This window comes from Adiantum capillus-veneris, chromosome 2 (assembly GCF_014529385.1).
Source record: "Adiantum capillus-veneris isolate H3 chromosome 2, ASM1452938v2, whole genome shotgun sequence".
Taxonomy (NCBI): Eukaryota; Viridiplantae; Streptophyta; class Polypodiopsida; order Polypodiales; family Pteridaceae; genus Adiantum; species Adiantum capillus-veneris.
The window spans coordinates 164,671,536-164,689,529 of record NC_140932.1 but is presented as its reverse complement, the minus strand read 5'-3'; the positions used below and the strand labels follow the sequence as shown (position 1 = coordinate 164,689,529).

At 44.5% G+C, this 17,994-nt stretch overlaps 1 protein-coding gene across 1 annotated transcript; it reads left to right on the top strand.

Annotated features, from left to right (window-relative positions):
* The first annotated feature begins 16,473 nt into the window (after positions 1–16,473).
* Positions 16,474–17,786, top strand: LOC147463992 (uncharacterized). Its single transcript, XM_086529905.1, has 3 exons — positions 16,474–17,445; positions 17,539–17,640; positions 17,742–17,786. The coding sequence occupies exons 1-3, from the start codon at positions 16,474–16,476 to the stop codon at positions 17,784–17,786; spliced, it is 1,119 nt and encodes a 372-aa protein (XP_086386031.1).
* Positions 17,787–17,994: the final 208 nt, after the last annotated feature.

Below are 17,994 nucleotides of genomic sequence, written 5' to 3'. Positions count from 1 at the left end.
TGATCACCGCATTTCTGATGTTAACCTCTTCTATGCCTTCTTGCTGCATAAAATTAAGAACCATGTATTCCAATTCATCAATGAGTAGAATCGCATATGAAGCAAGAAAGAGAGAGAGAGAGAGAGAGAGAGAGAGAGAGAGAGAGAGAGAGAGAGAGAGAGAGAGAGGGAGGGAGAGAGAGAGAAAGAGGAAGAGAGAGAGAGAGAGAGAGAGAGAGAGAGAGAGAGAGAGAGAGAGAGAGAGAGAGAGAGAATGGAAGAGAGAGAGAGAGAGGGAGAGAGGGAGATAGAAAGAGAAAGAGAGGAATAGAGACAGAGAGATAGAGGGGAGAGAGAGAGAGAGAGAGAGAGAGAGAGAGAGAGAGAGAATGGAAGAGAGAGAGAGAGAGAGAGGGAGAGAGGGAGATAGAAAGAGAAAGAGAGAAATAGAGAGAGAGAGAGAGAGAGAGAGAGGGAGAGAGGGAGATAGAAAGAGAAAGAGAGGAATAGAGAGAGAGAGAGAGATAGAGGGGGGAGAGAGAATAGAGAGAGAGAGGGAGAGGAATAGAAAGAGGGGGAGAGGGAGCACTACAACACGTTGTGCGGAACTCGACGTTTGTACCAACGCAAATAAACATGCTCTGTGTGCTCCTTGCCGCACTGTCGAAGCAAGGGATTTGCCTATCACTGTGTGCGAGCCACAGACGGCTCCAAGCACACAACTAGCGTAACTAGTAAGCTCAAAAGAGGGAATGGTGTGTCACTCACCGCTCTATGCTCCTGCCGTGGAGGATTCCCTGTCGCGAAGAAGAAGGAGACGCCGCTACGTCGCGCTCAACCGCTGCACCGTCGTCGTGCCGCCGCAATGCTCGATTGCACTCTCTCTCTCTCTCTCTCACATACACACACACACAAGGAGGTGAAGAAGAAGAGGATGGAGATGGAGATGGAGCAAGAGCACTCTTCTATTGCACAAATGAGAGAATGAGTGAATTTTAGGTTTAGTTGGCTTTTATATGAGCTCACTCCATTCACACTTGGGCGCCCATGCTTAGCTAACTAATCCCTTGAATGTCCCAGTTAGAGTGCGCCTCTCATCGGCGATCACTCTTACCCTTTTCCTATTGGACCGACAAGCCCGGTACCCGACTCTACCAAATAAATAATACAATGTCCACCGTAGGTTACAACGTCCGTCTCGTAGGTGATAGGGTGTCCGTGAGCCGTGAGGGTTAACATGTCCCCCTTCCTGATGTAGATTCCGTCCTCGGAAGCTATTGAGTTGAAGCTCGTTGGTCGAGGTGGAAGAGCATTTGAGATGAATGTCCTTAGCCTTCATTAGTCACTGCAAAATCAAACAACATTGCACAGTAATTGCATTCTCATAAGTGATTAAAAGGCATATGCAATTTTAGGCAGACAATTGATTGGTAACAGTATTTTAAACAATTGGCTGCAATAAGCATCAAATTGCAATGTAATCAAATGCATAAACAGATGTAAAGGTAAAAAATTAAACAAGTCTGGGGTCGCTAATTTAACGGTCGAAAAGCACTAGAGATCGACTATTAATACCATGGGTAAGCTTCTTAATTTTCTTTGGTTAATTAAGTTGTTTAATCGCAAGAGCCAAGTATTTCATGTTCGAGGGCTGACTAGAGGCTATACCTAGAGGACCTTGTAGTTAAGCTACGATAAAAGGAATTTCTCATGAAATCATCGCCTGACTGATTACCTTTTCTTTGACCCCCCAAAGTCTTTTCATAGTGATTCAATTTGATGTGTGTGCTTATTTTGTATGCCTTGGGTTTTTTTCTTTTCAAGGAAAAGCGCCCACACTGGGAACCTCTAGGGCTCTAGTACCATAGGCAATACATGTGAGTGAAGTACCAAATCAAGCTGAGATTTCTCTTCCAGCTTAAGATTTTACATTGTGGCACTTTGATTTTTTGTTTGTTCATTTTCAACATTTTAATTTTGTAACTTTGGGGGGTCATATAACACTGATACACCTCCCCAGGCTCATCACACTAGTAAACTCCCTTTATAATACTTAAGCTAAAGGTCAATAGGGTCAAGCCCACTAGAAAGCCCTAGTACATTTCACACAATGCTGCCTAAATCGGATTAAGAACCTAAGTAACCATTGATTATTAGGAAGGCATTCCCCATGGTATTAAGAGAAGATCTCTAACACCTAACTTGGTCAAACTAGCTTAGTCGGACTGCTTGATTTTTAAAACTAGACAAGTGATTATGACAAACAATTACATTGAATTAAATGTTTGATACTAAGCAAATGCGGTGAATATTAGGTACCAATCACAATTAAAGCAGACAATCATAGATGCAAAAAAGATAAGGGGCAATGCTAATGGACAAGAAACACCTGTTTGTGTCGATGGTCGCGCTTGATTTGAAGAGTGAGTCGAGATAAAGATTCCATGAAGTTCCAAATCCTATCAATAGCAACACGCTCCTGTACACACTAGGAAACAAAAGGAATACCTCCAGGAGGCACATTAGTGGGAAAAGGTACCAACACTTATTGAACACAACAAAAAACATAAGGAACCCTAACCTAATTATTTGCACTCTCCCTAGAGAGTCAAGGGAATAGGATATTGTAGAGGTTGGGGGGAAACCCTAAGGCTAAACCCCTATCCTCGTCGTCGAGATAAACAAATTCATCATCCATGAGACCATATGTGCCATCCGTGTAGTCCTGTAAATTTTCTTCTTCATCATAGGTGCCCATGTTTACTAAGAAGGTCACTAGACGCCTATAGTCGAGGAAAGTGAGTGAGTGATGATTGTCAGAAAACACTCCCCCCTTCCTTGGGTAGATCATATCGTTTGAAATGATGTCGTCACCCTTTGAAACCAGTTGTTCCAAGTTGTTATAGGTGAAGATTTTTGCCAGTAGTTTTCTATTACCTTAGGTGCCTCGTTGAGTTGCAAGGGTGGTAAGGTACTCTCCCAAGATCGAATTTGAAGTGGTTCATCAGGTGATTCTTGAACACTGGAAGGTGTGGATTCCTTTGTAGCTTCATGGAGGTCCTCTACTGTAGGTGGAGGCTGTGTAGAAGCTTTTACCTCTATGGATGTATTACATGAGGAGCTAGAAGATTCATGGAACTCCCCCCTTCCTGAGCTAGGTGGAATAAATTGGTTTTGCCTTGGAGCCCAAACTAGCTCTGGACTAGGTGTGTAGCATTCTGTGATCTTTCCCTTCCCACGGTCTGCCATTGGCTTTAGCGTTACACTGTTTGACTCATATGGGTTTGTTTTCGATAGGGAAGGACACCTTTTACGTTTAGGTACCCGGATTTGCTCATTTCCATCATAGTAGCCTTGGGATTCTAATAGTCGTTTTGGAATCCATCGTGATTTGGTCTTGAACTTCCTAGAGCGCGCTCTTGGTTTTCCAGGGAGATTTTTTCTTGGAATGGATGGGAGGGTTGAGGTAGTTGGAAGTAAGGCCTTGGGGACCCATTGATATGTACTCTTAGGTCGTGCAGGTTGAGTACTTGAAATATTACTGCTTGCTGCAATTACAAGTGTTGAAGTGCTAGGTTCATGGGTAGCCGGCAAGGACGAGTTAACCACCTTGGCTTGTGAATGTTGGCTATCCTTCAACTTTGCTAGAGTTTGCAACGTAGGTGACTTTTCTTGAATGATAGGGGTAAGAGTCGGTGGTCGCGTCGTGACACTACCAGTATCCCAATCAATAGATTATTTGGTTGCCAACATCCACGTGCATCCCAGGTTTACGTTGCCTTCCATAGCTCTCGCGGGCATGACTAGAAACCTCTGCACTATGCTTCCATCGTCATAGACAACAGGGGTCTGAAGGACTCCACGAATAGCACTTTTCTTTTTATTAATGCCCTTGACTTGCATCGTACTCGGGGATAGGGTCGGTTTCCCTAATTGACACCAAACTCCATAGGATAACAAATTGTGTTTAGCTCCCGTATCTAATAAGGCATTGTATAGTACTTTCCCATAGGGGCTATTTAGCTCAATTGGGTATCGTAGGGGTGGCTCAGATTCTAATGAGTCGTCATCTGTGTCCTCGAAAAATGTTTGGGTGATTCCCATATTAGCCTCTCGCTGGCGTCTAAGACGTTGTTGTCGTTCTCGAGCCTCAACTCTTGCTCGGATTTTTCTAAGCTCTGCTTGTTCCTTGGCAACCTTCTTTTGATGGATGGCTTGCAACTCTTCCTGGACTAGAGGATCATAATATCTTTTGAATTTACTCCCATTAAGGAATCCAATGGTTTCAACTCCATCTAGAGTCTCCACACGAATGGTACCTTGCGGGGTAATTTCACACACTCGATATGGTCCCTTACCAGCGTATTTCAATTTCTTCTTTTCATTACGTACCCCGTACATAAGAACTTTATCACCAACCTTGATGTCTTTATCCTTTAAATGTCTATCAAACCACTTCTTTCTCCTATCCTTCTCCACTAGAGCATTTTGCACAGCTAATTGCCTCTCTTCATCTAGCCTTTCCAGGATATATAATCGCTCCACTAAGGGGTTACCATCCCAACCTTCTTGAGAAGCTACTCGAAGACTAGGAATGACAAACTCCCATGGCATAACTGCTTCTTGGCCATACACCATCTTAAACGGTGTGCAATTAATAGCAACTTTATACGCAGTACGATAAGCCCATAAAGCTGATGTAAGCTTTATGTCCCAATCAGTGCGATGAGCCTCAACTGTCTTTGTCAAAATGGAGATGAGAGTTTTGTTGGTACTCTCAGCTTGGCCATTTGCTTGGGGATAATAGGGTGTAGACTTGTGGTGAGATATCATGAAGTTTGATGTGAGTTCTTTTATTACTTCATTTATAAAATGAGTTCCATTGTCACTCACAAGTTCAAAGGGGCATCCAAAACGTGTGATAATGTTCTCAAAGAGGAACTTAGCTGTTGTTTTTGCATCCGCCTTTCGTGTTGCTTTTGCTTCAGCCCACTTGGTTACATAGTCGATAGCCACAATGATATATCGTGATTGCGTGTTACGTGCAGCCGGACTAATCGGTCCTACAAAGTCTAAGCCCCACTTTTCAAATGGTTGGGTTACCTTGATGGTATGTAAAGGCATCCTATCCCCTCTTTGTGGCTTCTTGAAGCGTTGGCATTCATCACATCCCTTTGCAAAAAGTGATGCATCCTTAAACAGAGTGGGCCACCAATAGCCTGTCTGTAAGATCTTTCGGGCAGTCAACTTTCCTGAAAAGTGACCACCAACTACGCCCATGTGTGCCTCTTGTAGAATATATAAATACTCATCCTCGCGGGCACATCGTCTAAGAACATCATCTTTTCCTCTCTTATAGAGAGTTCCAGCCAGTAAGCAATAGGGTTCGCATTCCTTGATTAATTTTTGAGCTATATCTTTTCGCAGCTCTTTGGGTGGAAAACCATTAACTAAGAAGTTAACAATCTTTTCACTCCATTCAGGCATTGTCTCAACAATGAACAAAGGAGTATCAGGCAATTCATCATCAAACCCCGTAGGAGCTTTGCCATTAGGGATACGAGATAAATGATCCGCCATGACATGTTTCCTCCCAGGCCTCACAACAACGGTGAAGTCAAACTCAAGAAGAATTAACAACCATCGTGTAATTCGACCTGTGGAACACGGCTTGTTTACCAAATATAGCAATGCTTGATGATCAACATAAAACACAAACTTGGTAGCAAGAAGGTAATAGCGAAATTTCTTTACTGCGTAAATCATAGCTAGACCTTCGCGCTCTGTAGTAGTGTAGTTCATCTCGGCATCATTTAATTGGCGACTTGCAAAGCTAATAGGGTAGTCCAATTTATGTTCTTCTGGTTGAGTTAGAACACACCCAATAGCAAAATTTGATGCATCAATATGCACATGAAAAGGTACATTCCAATCAGGTGTTCGCAGGATTGGAGCACTTGTTAGGGCCTTCTTTAATAACTCATAAGATTGATGACATTCTTCCGTCCAGTGAAACTCGATAAGAAGCTTGTACAATGGACGCGCTATCTCGGCAAAGTTTAAAATAAACCTTCGATAATAACCAACATGGCCCATAAATCTTTGAACTCCTTTATAGTTAGTAGGTGGTGGCAAATCGGCAATGGCTTTAATCTTACTCTCATCTGTGGATATCCCATTCTTGGACACTATATGCCCTAGAATGACTCCATGATTAACCCAAAATTGGCATTTGAAAGGGTTCAATGAGATGCAATAAAATCTGCACCTTTCAAATATTTTTCGTAGATATAACAAATGCTTCTCCCAAGAAGAATAAACACAAAGGTCGTCTAGGAAAGCTTCACAAAACTCCCTTAGAAATTCTTTAAACGCAGTGTTTATTAATCGTTGGAATGTAGCAGGGGCATTTGTTAAGCCAAAAGCCATAACACGAAATGCAAACACTCCAAACTCTGTGATAAAAGAAGATTTAGCTTGGTCCTCTAATGCAATTGTGATTTGATTGTAACCAGAGTACCCATCTAAAAAGCTATAAGCTTCCTTGCCCGCAACTCGTTCAAGCACATGTTCTGAATATGGCAAGGGATAATGATCTCTCCTAGTAGCTGCATTAACTTTCTTGAGGTCCACGCACACTCTTAGTTTCCCATTCTTTTTTGGCACAATGACTATTGGAGAAACCCATTCTGAGTGCTCAATAGGGTATATGAATCCACATTGGATAAGTTTTTCAATCTCCTCTTGTACAATTTTGGCATACTTAGGATTCATTGGATAGGGTCGTTATTGGATGGGTTTAGCAATGTTGATCATGGGAATTGTATGTTGCACCACAGAAGGTGGAACGCCCTTCATGTCATGATATGTCCAAGCAAAGATATCCTTGTATTCCTTGAGGAGCTCCTTAAGTACAGCCTCTTCAGTTTCGGTAAGGTCTTGAGCAATAAAGACTGGTTTAGACTCCTCACCTGGTTCTGTTAATTCTATCTCTTTAACTACCGCTGGACCATCATAGACTCCACTGCTTCCATTGGTAGGTATTCGTTGGGCTTTGGCATACACAACCTTTCGCTCCCCCGTGGTATAAGATTTAAAATGTTCAGGAGCCGTATGTAAGTCAGCAGGCTCTTGTCCTGACGGAGACCTTTCTTTTAGTTCTTCCTCCTTTTGTTGTTGTGCTAACTCTCGGTTTTGACGTCTTCTTATAGTTCGACTCAATTTTGGCTCTGTAACCTCCAATTGAGCGAGGTCAATGGGTCGCGGGCTGCACCACATGACACTCTGGAGATGTTCACCCCAATTGTCTACTAGCTTTCGATGAGCATCACATGCCCCTAGATAGCTAAGCCATTCTGCAGTAGATATTTCCTTGTTTATCCTAGCTCTCACATTTTCTCGATATCGTCGTCTCTTATATGACCTTTGTTTCTTGTTAAGGTTTTGATTTTGGTAAATGTTTGAACTCGACTCGCCTGATAGGTCTTCGCTTGTATCTTCTTTATTCTCATATAAATTACCATAGATGGTCGTACTAGGCCTTGAGTGTTCAGTTTCTATACTGGGTTCACTCGATGTTTCCTCAGGTTCTGAATCCATTTCTCCCTGAGATTCCATTTCTGATGTGTATTGGCCTGAAGCCTTTGAGGAATCATCGGTTTCACTCTCAGGTAGGTGTGCCTCTTTCTTATCATCGGATGTTACATGCGCTACACCTAACATGTTTACTGGTGCAATGTGTGGTATCTCTTCCCCATCTGGTGTTACCCAGGTTGTTCCTCTAGCTCCCCATGTATCTATAGTTGCCGCTAGGTGTACCCAATCGACATTGTCTGACTCAGCCATTCCAGGTAGGATATCCATATAAGGAGAATTCTCCCCAATATCCGTGTCTTCGTTACACGTGTAACAATATTGTAATGGAGCTGAGTGAATTTTTGTGTCTGATCGATTATCAATGATGAATTTATTTCCTAGAGGATGCGTTCGACCACTTAAAAGATCAACTCGAATGACAGAGTCTTGGAACTGTAAGTAGACGTGGTTTTTGGACCAGTCATGCACCATTTTTTCTTCCCTCATGAATGGACGCCCTAAGATCATCTCAAATGACATAGGATGCTTGGAAAAATCCATAACAATGAAAGTCTACCTTACCTTGTGTCCCAAGACCTTGATTCTGAGATCCTTTAGCATACCAATAGGCGTAACAATAGATCCATTAGCCATTTTTACCACTACGCTTGTGGCTTCAAGGTGAGGTCTCCCCATAGACTCCCAACAACTCTTTGTCACCATGCTGACTCCCGCACCACCGTCAAGGACCCCCTTTACAGTTAATCCTTTAGTAGTGATTGGTAGAGTAGCATTAGATTCATCACCTTCAAAGTATTGCCCCAATTTGTTAACGAGTATTTCAATTACAGATTCATGTCCCGCTAGGTCAGATGGTGGTGCTAAATGTTCCTCATCATTCATTACTGAGTCAGGTTTGTTCATATGTGCAAACTGTGGTAATCTGGCTTGTAATTCTCCATTGAGGAAGGCTCGAAGAGCTGAGACTAGCTCGGGGTCTTTATATAGTTTGGACATGATGGTGGTTCTAACTTCTGAAGACATGAAATCCATCAATTTGGCAATGTTTAACGGCACCTTTTGGCCTTGAGTCCCTTGACATGGGGAAGATGGGATCTCCATTTCTTCGATAGGATTAGGTAGTCCCTTTGTAAACATTCTTTCCATCAAGAAGTGAGTACGCCCACTTTCCCATGACTTTAAGTCACTTTCTTCTTGGATGAGACTAGGTATGTCCAAGGGTCTATGGACTTGGTGAGGGTGTTGTTGTGTAGGGAACACGGTGTCTGTAATCTGGATCTTCCTAGGTGCTGGTTCTAGATCCCTTTGGGTATCTTCTACCAAACTCCTTAAATGCTTGACTCGCTCAATCTCCTCTGTAGGGTTTGGGTAAGTTCCTATCTTCTTTTTGGATCCTGGACATTGTGGCTCATGAAGATCTTCCTTGTTGGTTTCTATGTTAGTGGTCGTTTTGGTCTCCATGGTTTCACCTGAATCAGAATCTTCTTCAACGTCGTTCATATATACGGGGTCATCACCAGTCCCTATGTTGGTCTTTGAGCTGGGGTCTGACTTCGCTGCTTTTTGCGATCTCTTTCTTCGTGTTTTCTTCTTTTTCTGAGATTGGGCAATTGATGCCGTGTCTCTTTCCTCAAGAATATAATTTTGTTTTTGGAGCATCGATCGTGTGAGTGCGTTTACTGGTACTATGTTTATAGTTGGTCGTGTCCCATCAACAATCTCTATTAAGTTCAATGGTGTGATTTTCGGTGCGTTTGGATTGTTAGGACACTGTGCGATCAAATGATCTATGCCACAACGATTACAAGTGAGTATTGGCATTGCCAATGCACTCCCTTGACTTGTTTGCATTAGTGCAGCATTCTTTTGCATTCTAATGGGGCACTCAGCTACTCGATGTGGTCCACCACATTTGTAGCACTGAAGAGGTGGTCTCCTGGCAAAACTATTAATGTTTTGGCCTCTTGCTGCTAGAGCAGTAGCTTGATATACCGGTTTGATTTGTCCCCAATGGTCTTCCATATAGTACATGGGACACTCCTCAAGCATGTCGACTCCATAGGTGATACTAGAGTCTATGTCCTCTTCGCAATCTACATAAGTACTAGATGACTCGCAACCTATTTGGTTCATAGGTGTAACTCTTGGATGAGGGGGTTGCGGTCCTAGCACTGGAGGTGGAAACGGTGTGGTTTGGACCACATTTTGGGTTCTAGGGACCATGTGCTGTAATGACAACTGTTGCTCCATGGGTGGGGTAGGCATCAATGCAGGAACTCGAGGTGAGTCTACCCAAGCTATAGGCGGTCTATTTTCCATGATGCGTTTAAGCATTAGGCAATCCTTCGCTTGATGGCCATACCTACCACACACGTTACAAGTCCCATTAAACTTTACTCTGAAAGTAGGGCATTCACTCGTAGTATGTGGGCCCAAGCAGATTGAGCACCATTGCTGCTCCCTTCTTGGATACATATGAGTGTTTTGTGGAGCACGATTACCCCTAAGGCTTTCTTGGATGGCCTTGGTGAGATCTGCCAAAGTCATCTCAGATATCGTTTGCTCTTTCACGATTGGCTTTATCTTCATTAGCTCATGCCCTGACGCTTGCGAGCTACTAGACTTCGGCTCGGCAAACACTCTTTCTCCTGCAATCATTAAATTATCCTCCAATTGGATTGCATTCATGGTGACTGCTTCCCAAGTAGTGATACCTCTAATAACTAGGCCATTATAGATACTTTCATGTTGTAGTCCCCTAATGAATCTATCGAGCAATTGGTTGTTGTTGAATCGCTCGTTTGGATTGCATCGAGAATTCAAATTCTTTAGGCGACTAATGAAGTCTCTCACGGATTCACCTTCTTCTCGTTGGGCTTTCTGGAGCTGAGAGGCTACACCCCAAAGTACTCCCTCTCGTATGTATTATTTTAAGAGCAGTCTCCTAAGAGTAGAGTAGATCGTTTTCTCTTCTACTCTTAAGGTTCTATACCAATCTCCAGCCTTTTCGCTTAGGGTCAAACTCAAAGCCTTACACTTATGTAGCTCATTATGCTCTTCCAAGGAATCGCACACATGTTCAAAGACTTCCATATGCTTTCTAGCATCTCCGTCTCCATTGAATTTCTGTGTGAGCTTAGATACTTGAACTGCCTTGCTCCTAGGCTCTCTATCAGGTGCACTACGCATGTTTTCTGCAATAGAGCAACCGATAGTTTGAGCAAATGCTACCAAATCTCCTATTTGAGTAGGTATAATGGGTGTATGTGCTCCTGGAACCACATGTGAGATGGGAGTTGGCCTTGGCCTTGGCATACGCGCGGCTCTTGGGTCCCATATTTCATATGGTGGTGTACCAGACGGTGGTCGAAAGTTTACAGGCGTGGCCCTAGGCATAGGGGGTGCCTGATATGGAATGTTATTATTAAATGGCATGGCTCCACTTGCATAAGATCTTGGATAATGCCATTGTGGATTGTAAGCTCTTGGAATAATCGGAGGTGTAGGAGCTACATGAGGCTGAGGTACGACAGGTGCACATGATTGATACATACATGTAGGTATAGTTGGGGGCACTGTGCTACTAGGCATCGGCCCAGTGTTAACAAATGAACTCCATGGTGTACTTCTTGTCATGCTCAACACTGGGATATGCATGGTAGCCGTAGTGTCATTAAGAGAAATATGAGCTAGATCTGGGAAGGTAAAGCTGCCACTTGTGGGATCAGATTGTATTGAGGCTCCTGACAAAACAACATATGGAGGATCAATGGGGCTCACTGAGGGAGTCTCCATTTTTGATAGGGTTGGTTGGTTGGCCTTTCCCGTATCCAAGAATCTCATTAGGCCAGTTGAAGGCATGTTGATCCCTGTGTTTTGTCTTTCTAACTTGACAATCCTATGGAGGACATCACAGACTTTCTGTTGTTGCTCATCTATGCTAGTAGCACCCGATGTGGATTGTAGAACATCTAACCAACCCACATGATAGGTGTGTCCTGTGTACCGATCAGTTAAAGCTTCTGCTTGTAGGTCATACTCCCAATGTTTGTTTAGGAATATCCCATCTAGGCCTGGCGTGCTGAAGGTTTCCCTCGAAGTGGAAGCATTATTGCTCCCCATCGCTTGCCCCTCCGTGACTGCTACCTTGGGAGCACTCGGTTGCTCGGCTGGCTCAAACTCATCCATGTGGGATGAACCCCTCCTGCCACGTGGCAGCCTTCGACGACTTCCCCAAAACACTTGAAACTCTTAAGTTTTTTCCCCCCCAAAAAACAACTCCAAACTCATTTTCCTTCCCCTTACTTGCCCTGCTTGCCAATTGGTTATTGGTGATCCGATCACCAAGCCGCAAAACCCGGCTGCAAACTTATTGGTCTCACTCCGGATTCACCCCACCTTGCCGCACTTCGCAATTCCCCGAGCCGTCGAACCGAGGTTGCAAACACCGAGAAAGTCATATGCAACCAACTCCGGACAAATGCATCCAATCTTCAGACTTCTATATCTTTCCGCTTCGGGATCCCTTTGACGTGCAATCATTTCTTGTTAGCTCCAAATGATGCATACCCTGCTCTAGAACCTTGTCGCAGCTCAAAAAATGCTAGATTGCATTCCCCATGTGGTCAAGTGGGCACCAACCTAGTCCCCCGGAAAAATTTCAATTGGCCATAACTTGCAATCCGTAGCTCCGATCTGCAATTTGAAAAGACGGGTAGGCTCCATAAATTGAGCACTACACGCCCATACCCTGACTTCCACTTGGACCACTTGTCCTCAGCTGCCCTGTCCGGCAAGAATCTACAACACACTGAACCTTCAACCTTCCATAACTTGCGCTCCGTAGCTCTGTTGGATGAGCCGTCTAGACCTGCTCCTTCAACAATTCAAGATCTACATTCTTGGACCCAAAAGTTGCACCTTGCACCTCCTTCACCTGTTACCCAAATTAACCCCTTTTGGAGTTTTTTTTGGCCTATAAGCTGCATCATTCATACATCTCTGTTGCTACCTGTCAGCCTGCGCTCTAGCCTTTTGCCATGCTTTGGCTAGCCTGCACATATCTGTCCATGCCATATTCTATGGTCGACACACATGATGACTGTACCAACGTATTTATAGATGAGTGAGTAGGGTTTGAAAGCTTAATCTTATATTGCTCTTTGTAATGTAGATGTCAGACGAGAGACCAACTGGTGGGGAGCAGCCAGTCGGCTCTTCTTTTGGTTGGTTCACATCCTAGGTGGGCTCCCATCCGGGGTGGACATCGCCTCTAGTGGACCCAAGTCTTGAGTCGGTGAGAACAAGCAAAGAAATAATGTTTCTGTCTAGTTAACCCTAAACCATGAGTGTCATGTTTTAGAAAATAAGACGTAGCTAAATAGATAATTGAGTAGATTACTTAATGGAGAGAGACAGATTTATATACACGAGATTATAGAGTACAGAGAAAGAGTACACACGATATACGTGGTTCACCCAATGTGGGCTACGTCCACGGGAAAGCAGCCACTCAATGGCTTTAGTACTTCAAAACAAGAAGTAGTTTACAAAGGGATTATACCCTTAATGGAGCTCCCGCCTTGCTTCACTCTCACCACCTCACACTCACCTTGTTGCATCAACTTCACACTATGAAATGTGTGTAGAAATGGCCTCCTTTTATAGGCCAAAAGGGCTGCCCTCTCTTATGAGAGACAGCCATGTGTAGCCGCCCTTGTGCGAATAAGTCCAAATCGGACCCTCCAATTCGCCCATGTGTGGCCGCCCTTGAGAAGACAAGTCCGCTTTTGAATTCGGCCACCGGCCACCGGCCATTGACTTCCGACCACCGGCCATCGGCCATTGACTACCGGCCACCGGCCAACCGATCGGTTGTTTTCCGACCACTTTCCGGCCGCCGTCCGGCCATAATATTCCGGCGAAAAAGAATATTCCGGCGAAAAAAAAAGTCTCAAGGGCCTCCGCCCCCGAGGCCTTTAAAGTTGCCCTTGATTCTTGTCCGTGAAAATTTTGGTTTCCGGTGAGTGATTTTCCTTCACGCACGATGGCTTCTCCTCATAATGGGGGCCTTACAAATGTGCGCTTTTACCACAAAAAATTACAAGGGTAAATCAGGCTCCATACTTAACATCATGGGCTTATTTTTGTTATTTGTAGGCATGGCCATCCTACACCTACCCTTCTCACTGGTCGTAGATCCAGACCTACAGCAAGCTCTCTCTTTACAAGAACAATACCTTTGAGAGACAGAGAATTTGTTTGGTCGCTACACTCCACAGGAGCATGTGACCTATGGTATTTCTCCACAGACTGCACCATGGGGGAGTTAGGGAGGGACTCCTTACCTACAGAGCTTCGCACTGATGGCACCTCAGTCTACGGTCTCTTCTTATCGTCCTAATCCCATTCCATCGTAGGGTCCTACTCCCCTTGCATCGTAGCCATCCCACTCCGATGGCATCACAGGGTCCTACGCCACTCCATTCCACTCCTACTTTGCCACAACACCGTCAACAAACTTCCTCTAGCAGCGCACGTCGACGCTCGTCTTAGGGCAGTGAGCTTCGTGAGAGACGAAGTGGCGACGGATCTTGTGGTTTTGCCTGTTTTGGTAGTGGCGGGGGAACGGAGTCCCCACTTTCAGAGCGTGCCTCCCCTGACGTAGAGGACAAGGATACTGATGCACCCGTGCTAGACACGCATGGGTGCTACTACAGGGGTAAATATAGCAGGGAGGTGGACTTCGGCACAGCACAGGGTAGGGCATTTCGATGCCATCAAATTCTTATTCATTCAACATATAAGAACTATTTTATAAAGTTTAGAGACCAACTGCCTAATCATGCACAATACATTGAAGATGCTCTGTTAGCTAGATCTCCAAATGCCTTTGATCAACGTTTTTCACAACAGTGGATGGAGGGCTACATAAAGACATTTCTGAAAAACAAGCAGCCCAGTGTGCGGTGTGCAACAACCAACCAAGTCAAAGATCTAGACAGGAGTTACCGTGGTGGAAACATGGCAGATGCGGAGCGGGAGTGGGCAATTCAAGAAAAGAGAGATCAAGCTGCGATGGGCTCATCATACAAATAACAACGTGAGGGCTCACGCAAGACAAACTCCCATGCACTATGGCTCAGGAGGCAAGGGAGCTTGGAAGGACAAATATGGAAAATTGATTAAATTATAACGTCGATCGGTGATTATAAAGATTGTAGTTGATGATTTGGTATTGTTATTACTAACTTAGGAAAATATCACTCCCTCTCAACCAATCAGAGAGATGGTCAAGTATCGGGAGCGACATACAAAATTTGATACTTGACGATGGTTGTTAAAAAACAACCGCATCTCTCGTGAGAAATTCGATGCGACGGTTGGATCAGTACAAGCGGTAACTTTAAATAAGTAATTTTGTATCGATTGTTTTGAGCTGTTGATAGTTGTTTAACTTGGTTTGTGGGTAATCTACTATGGGACCATCTGACCGGCAAGAAAGATACTTTGGGAGCCAGGGTTGACCTTAGAAATGTGGATCGTATGGAGCAATATTGGCCGCAAACAGCGTCTGATGGATCGACAAAACTCCCTAAATCACCATGGATTTTCATAGGAGCCCAAGAACGCAAAGTAAAAGAGACCATTCGATCTTTGCGGACCCCCACTGGCGTAATGCACTCACTCCGAACGTGCTTACCGGTTTGAAGTCACACGACTGGCATAAAATGTGTCAGGTATGTTTATAGTGGAATATATCATAGTGGGAATTGTGTAAAAAATTCGTGTGTGGACTTTAATATCATTGCTGCACGTGTTTTGCAGTTTATTTTACCGGTGGCCATTGAGAGATGTTTGTCTCTTGATGTTCGTAACACAATCTACAAACTTACGAAGTTGGTGCAATGGATTCGCCAAACTAAACACTGCGGAGGTTGTATGCATGTTTGAGAAACACTTTTCTACTACCATGCTAACCATTCAGGTGCATCTTCTTGTTCACATAGTTGATGAGGTGGAAATAGCTGGCACACTATATTCTAGATGGATGTTCTTTTTAGAACATTTCATGAAAACGCTCAAGGGATATGTGCGTCAGAAGGCACGTCCGGAGGGTAGCATGGCAGAAGGTTGGCTAGTATCAGAGTCCCTAGTGTACATTGGAGAGTGGCTAGACGGATTTGATAAATCAAAGTCCACTGCTAGATCTAGTTGATCTGGTGAATGAGACGCTAAGAAGCACTACTACTGCTTCTTAGCGTCTCTTTCACCCTGTCAACTAGATCTAGTGGTGGGGCAAGCAACATCTATGAGCAGAGATGCACTTCCTTCGTGATTGCAGCTTCAGCCTCCATCTCACCCGGAGTGCAGTGCTTTTACAAATTCACAGAAATTCAACGAAATCTCTCTACACAGGAATCCCTCCCCCTTTATGAGTCCAGGTATGTATGCTCTAAGTATGTTCTCACAAGCAGGGACGACGAGCACTGCGCTCCGAGTGGGATGGAGACTAAAGCTGCAATCGTGAAGCTGGTTTGCTCAATATAGATGCTGCTCGTCCCACCACTAGATCTAGCTGATCGAGTGAAAGAGACACTAAGAAGCACTACTACTGCTTCTTAGCATCTCTTTCACTCGATCAATTAGATTTAGTGGTGGAGCAAGCAACTTCTATGAGCAGACCTTCGCGATGCAGCTTCAGTCTCCATCGCACCCGGAGCGCAGTGCTTTTACAAAATCACAAAAATTCAACAAAATCTCTCTACACAGGAATCCCTCCCCCTTTATGAGTCCCCTCTCTCTCTTTCTCTTTCTTTCTCTCTGTCTATCTACTTGTCCATGTTCTTCTCCATTCATTCAATATTAAGTTTAAATGTTTGTGTGTTTAATGCAGGTATGGATGATGAGCAGTTTCTTTATTCTTTGTCACTCGAGCAGAGACAATGGTACGTAAAGCGTCATCGCTCTGGCACACCATCGCGCGTACCTACTCCGGCCACGTCTCCCTCTGTTTCCGAGCATTCAGTGCGCTCCAAAGCTTTGGTGTCGACGAGACGATCTTCACACTCATTTAAGCACCGACGCTCTAGTGGTGACGGTGGTGGTTGTTGTGGGGATGCCGCCACCGATGCTTCCACACCGCCTCGTGTTCGACGAGGCTCTTTACCCTCCCCTTCTTTGCCCACCCTGCCACCAGCCACGACATCGCCATCGACACCAAGTTTTGCATGGCTGACGGCCGTTCCTAGCGGCTATACACCACTAGCTACTCCTCCAAGAGTCACTCCAATGGACACTCCTCGCTTCGGGGCCCAGACTCTAGTGGAGACACCTGACGTCCGTACCCCCGTCGACACGCCACTAGAGACCCCTACCGGGACACCCAGGTTCACACGTCACCGACGAGAGGGCTTGCCTTACTCCGTCGACTTCAGCGGCGGCATCATCTTGGATGATGAAGGCAAGAAGGTGATTTTGTGCATACGTGGTCTTTGTTCTCAGGTGTTTAGATACTACATACTAAACACCTGGAGTGAAGTACCGAGTGATTTAAAAGACAGAGTCATCAACATGCTTCATGACGAGTTTCCTGTTCCAACACGGGATGACCACTTCAATGAAGACTTGATGAAGGTTCGAATGCGGGAATACTGCAAGCACAAGCGTTCCGAAGTGCAAAAAGCAATCAAGCATGGGTGGAACAGACCAGATTGGCTGGCCAAAGAAGATTGGAAGAATGCAAAGAAAGCAGCGCGCGAGAATCCCGACAATTGGAAGCAACAAAAGGAGGTAGCCAAAGCGCGAGTAGAGGCAGGGAGCTTGCAACACTTGGGGGGCAGCGGGTGGGCATCATTTGAGGCCGATTTTGTAAGTGTTTTCACATTGCTCTTTATGTTTGATAGTTTAGGGTTTAGGGGTTTTTAAATTCTAACATAATGGATTCTTTGTATGTTTTGACAGTGGTCGATGAAAGGACGTGACCCCACACCGTACGAGCGCGAGTACGCAGGCAAGAAGGGCTTAAACGCTATGATGGAAAATCTGAGTTCTCCTGGCGGCATGGTTAGTATTAGGGTTTACTCTTTTCTATTTGTTGTATTGTTTTATAAACGTCGCTATATGTTTATACTTAGAGAAAGCTGTCTTATTGTTTTTTTTTGCAGAATTTGACAGATACGCCACTTGGACGCAATGAGACGTCTAATTAGACGATGTCAGTCTAGTCGTAGCTAGATAGAATTAGTTTCTTTTTGTCATAGCATATTGCTACAGACCGGAAACGTCTTGGACCCTGCAAAATAGCAAAAACAATATACTACAAGACGTGAAACGAACAAATCTGCATACCTCAAATCACACAGCGCATAATCCAAGATGTACATGAATAGGGAGAGACAAAGAGCAAGACAGCGCACG

Excerpts from the sequence above, each read along its gene's own strand:
- LOC147463992 (XM_086529905.1), top strand. The coding sequence starts at position 16,474 with ATGGATGATGAGCAGTTTCTTTATTCTTTGTCACTCGAGCAGAGACAA. Across the intron at positions 17,446-17,538 it reads CATCATTTGAGGCCGATTTT|TGGTCGATGAAAGGACGTGA; the intron begins GTAAGTGTTTTC and ends ATGTTTTGACAG. Across the intron at positions 17,641-17,741 it reads TGAGTTCTCCTGGCGGCATG|AATTTGACAGATACGCCACT; the intron begins GTTAGTATTAGG and ends TTTTTTTTGCAG.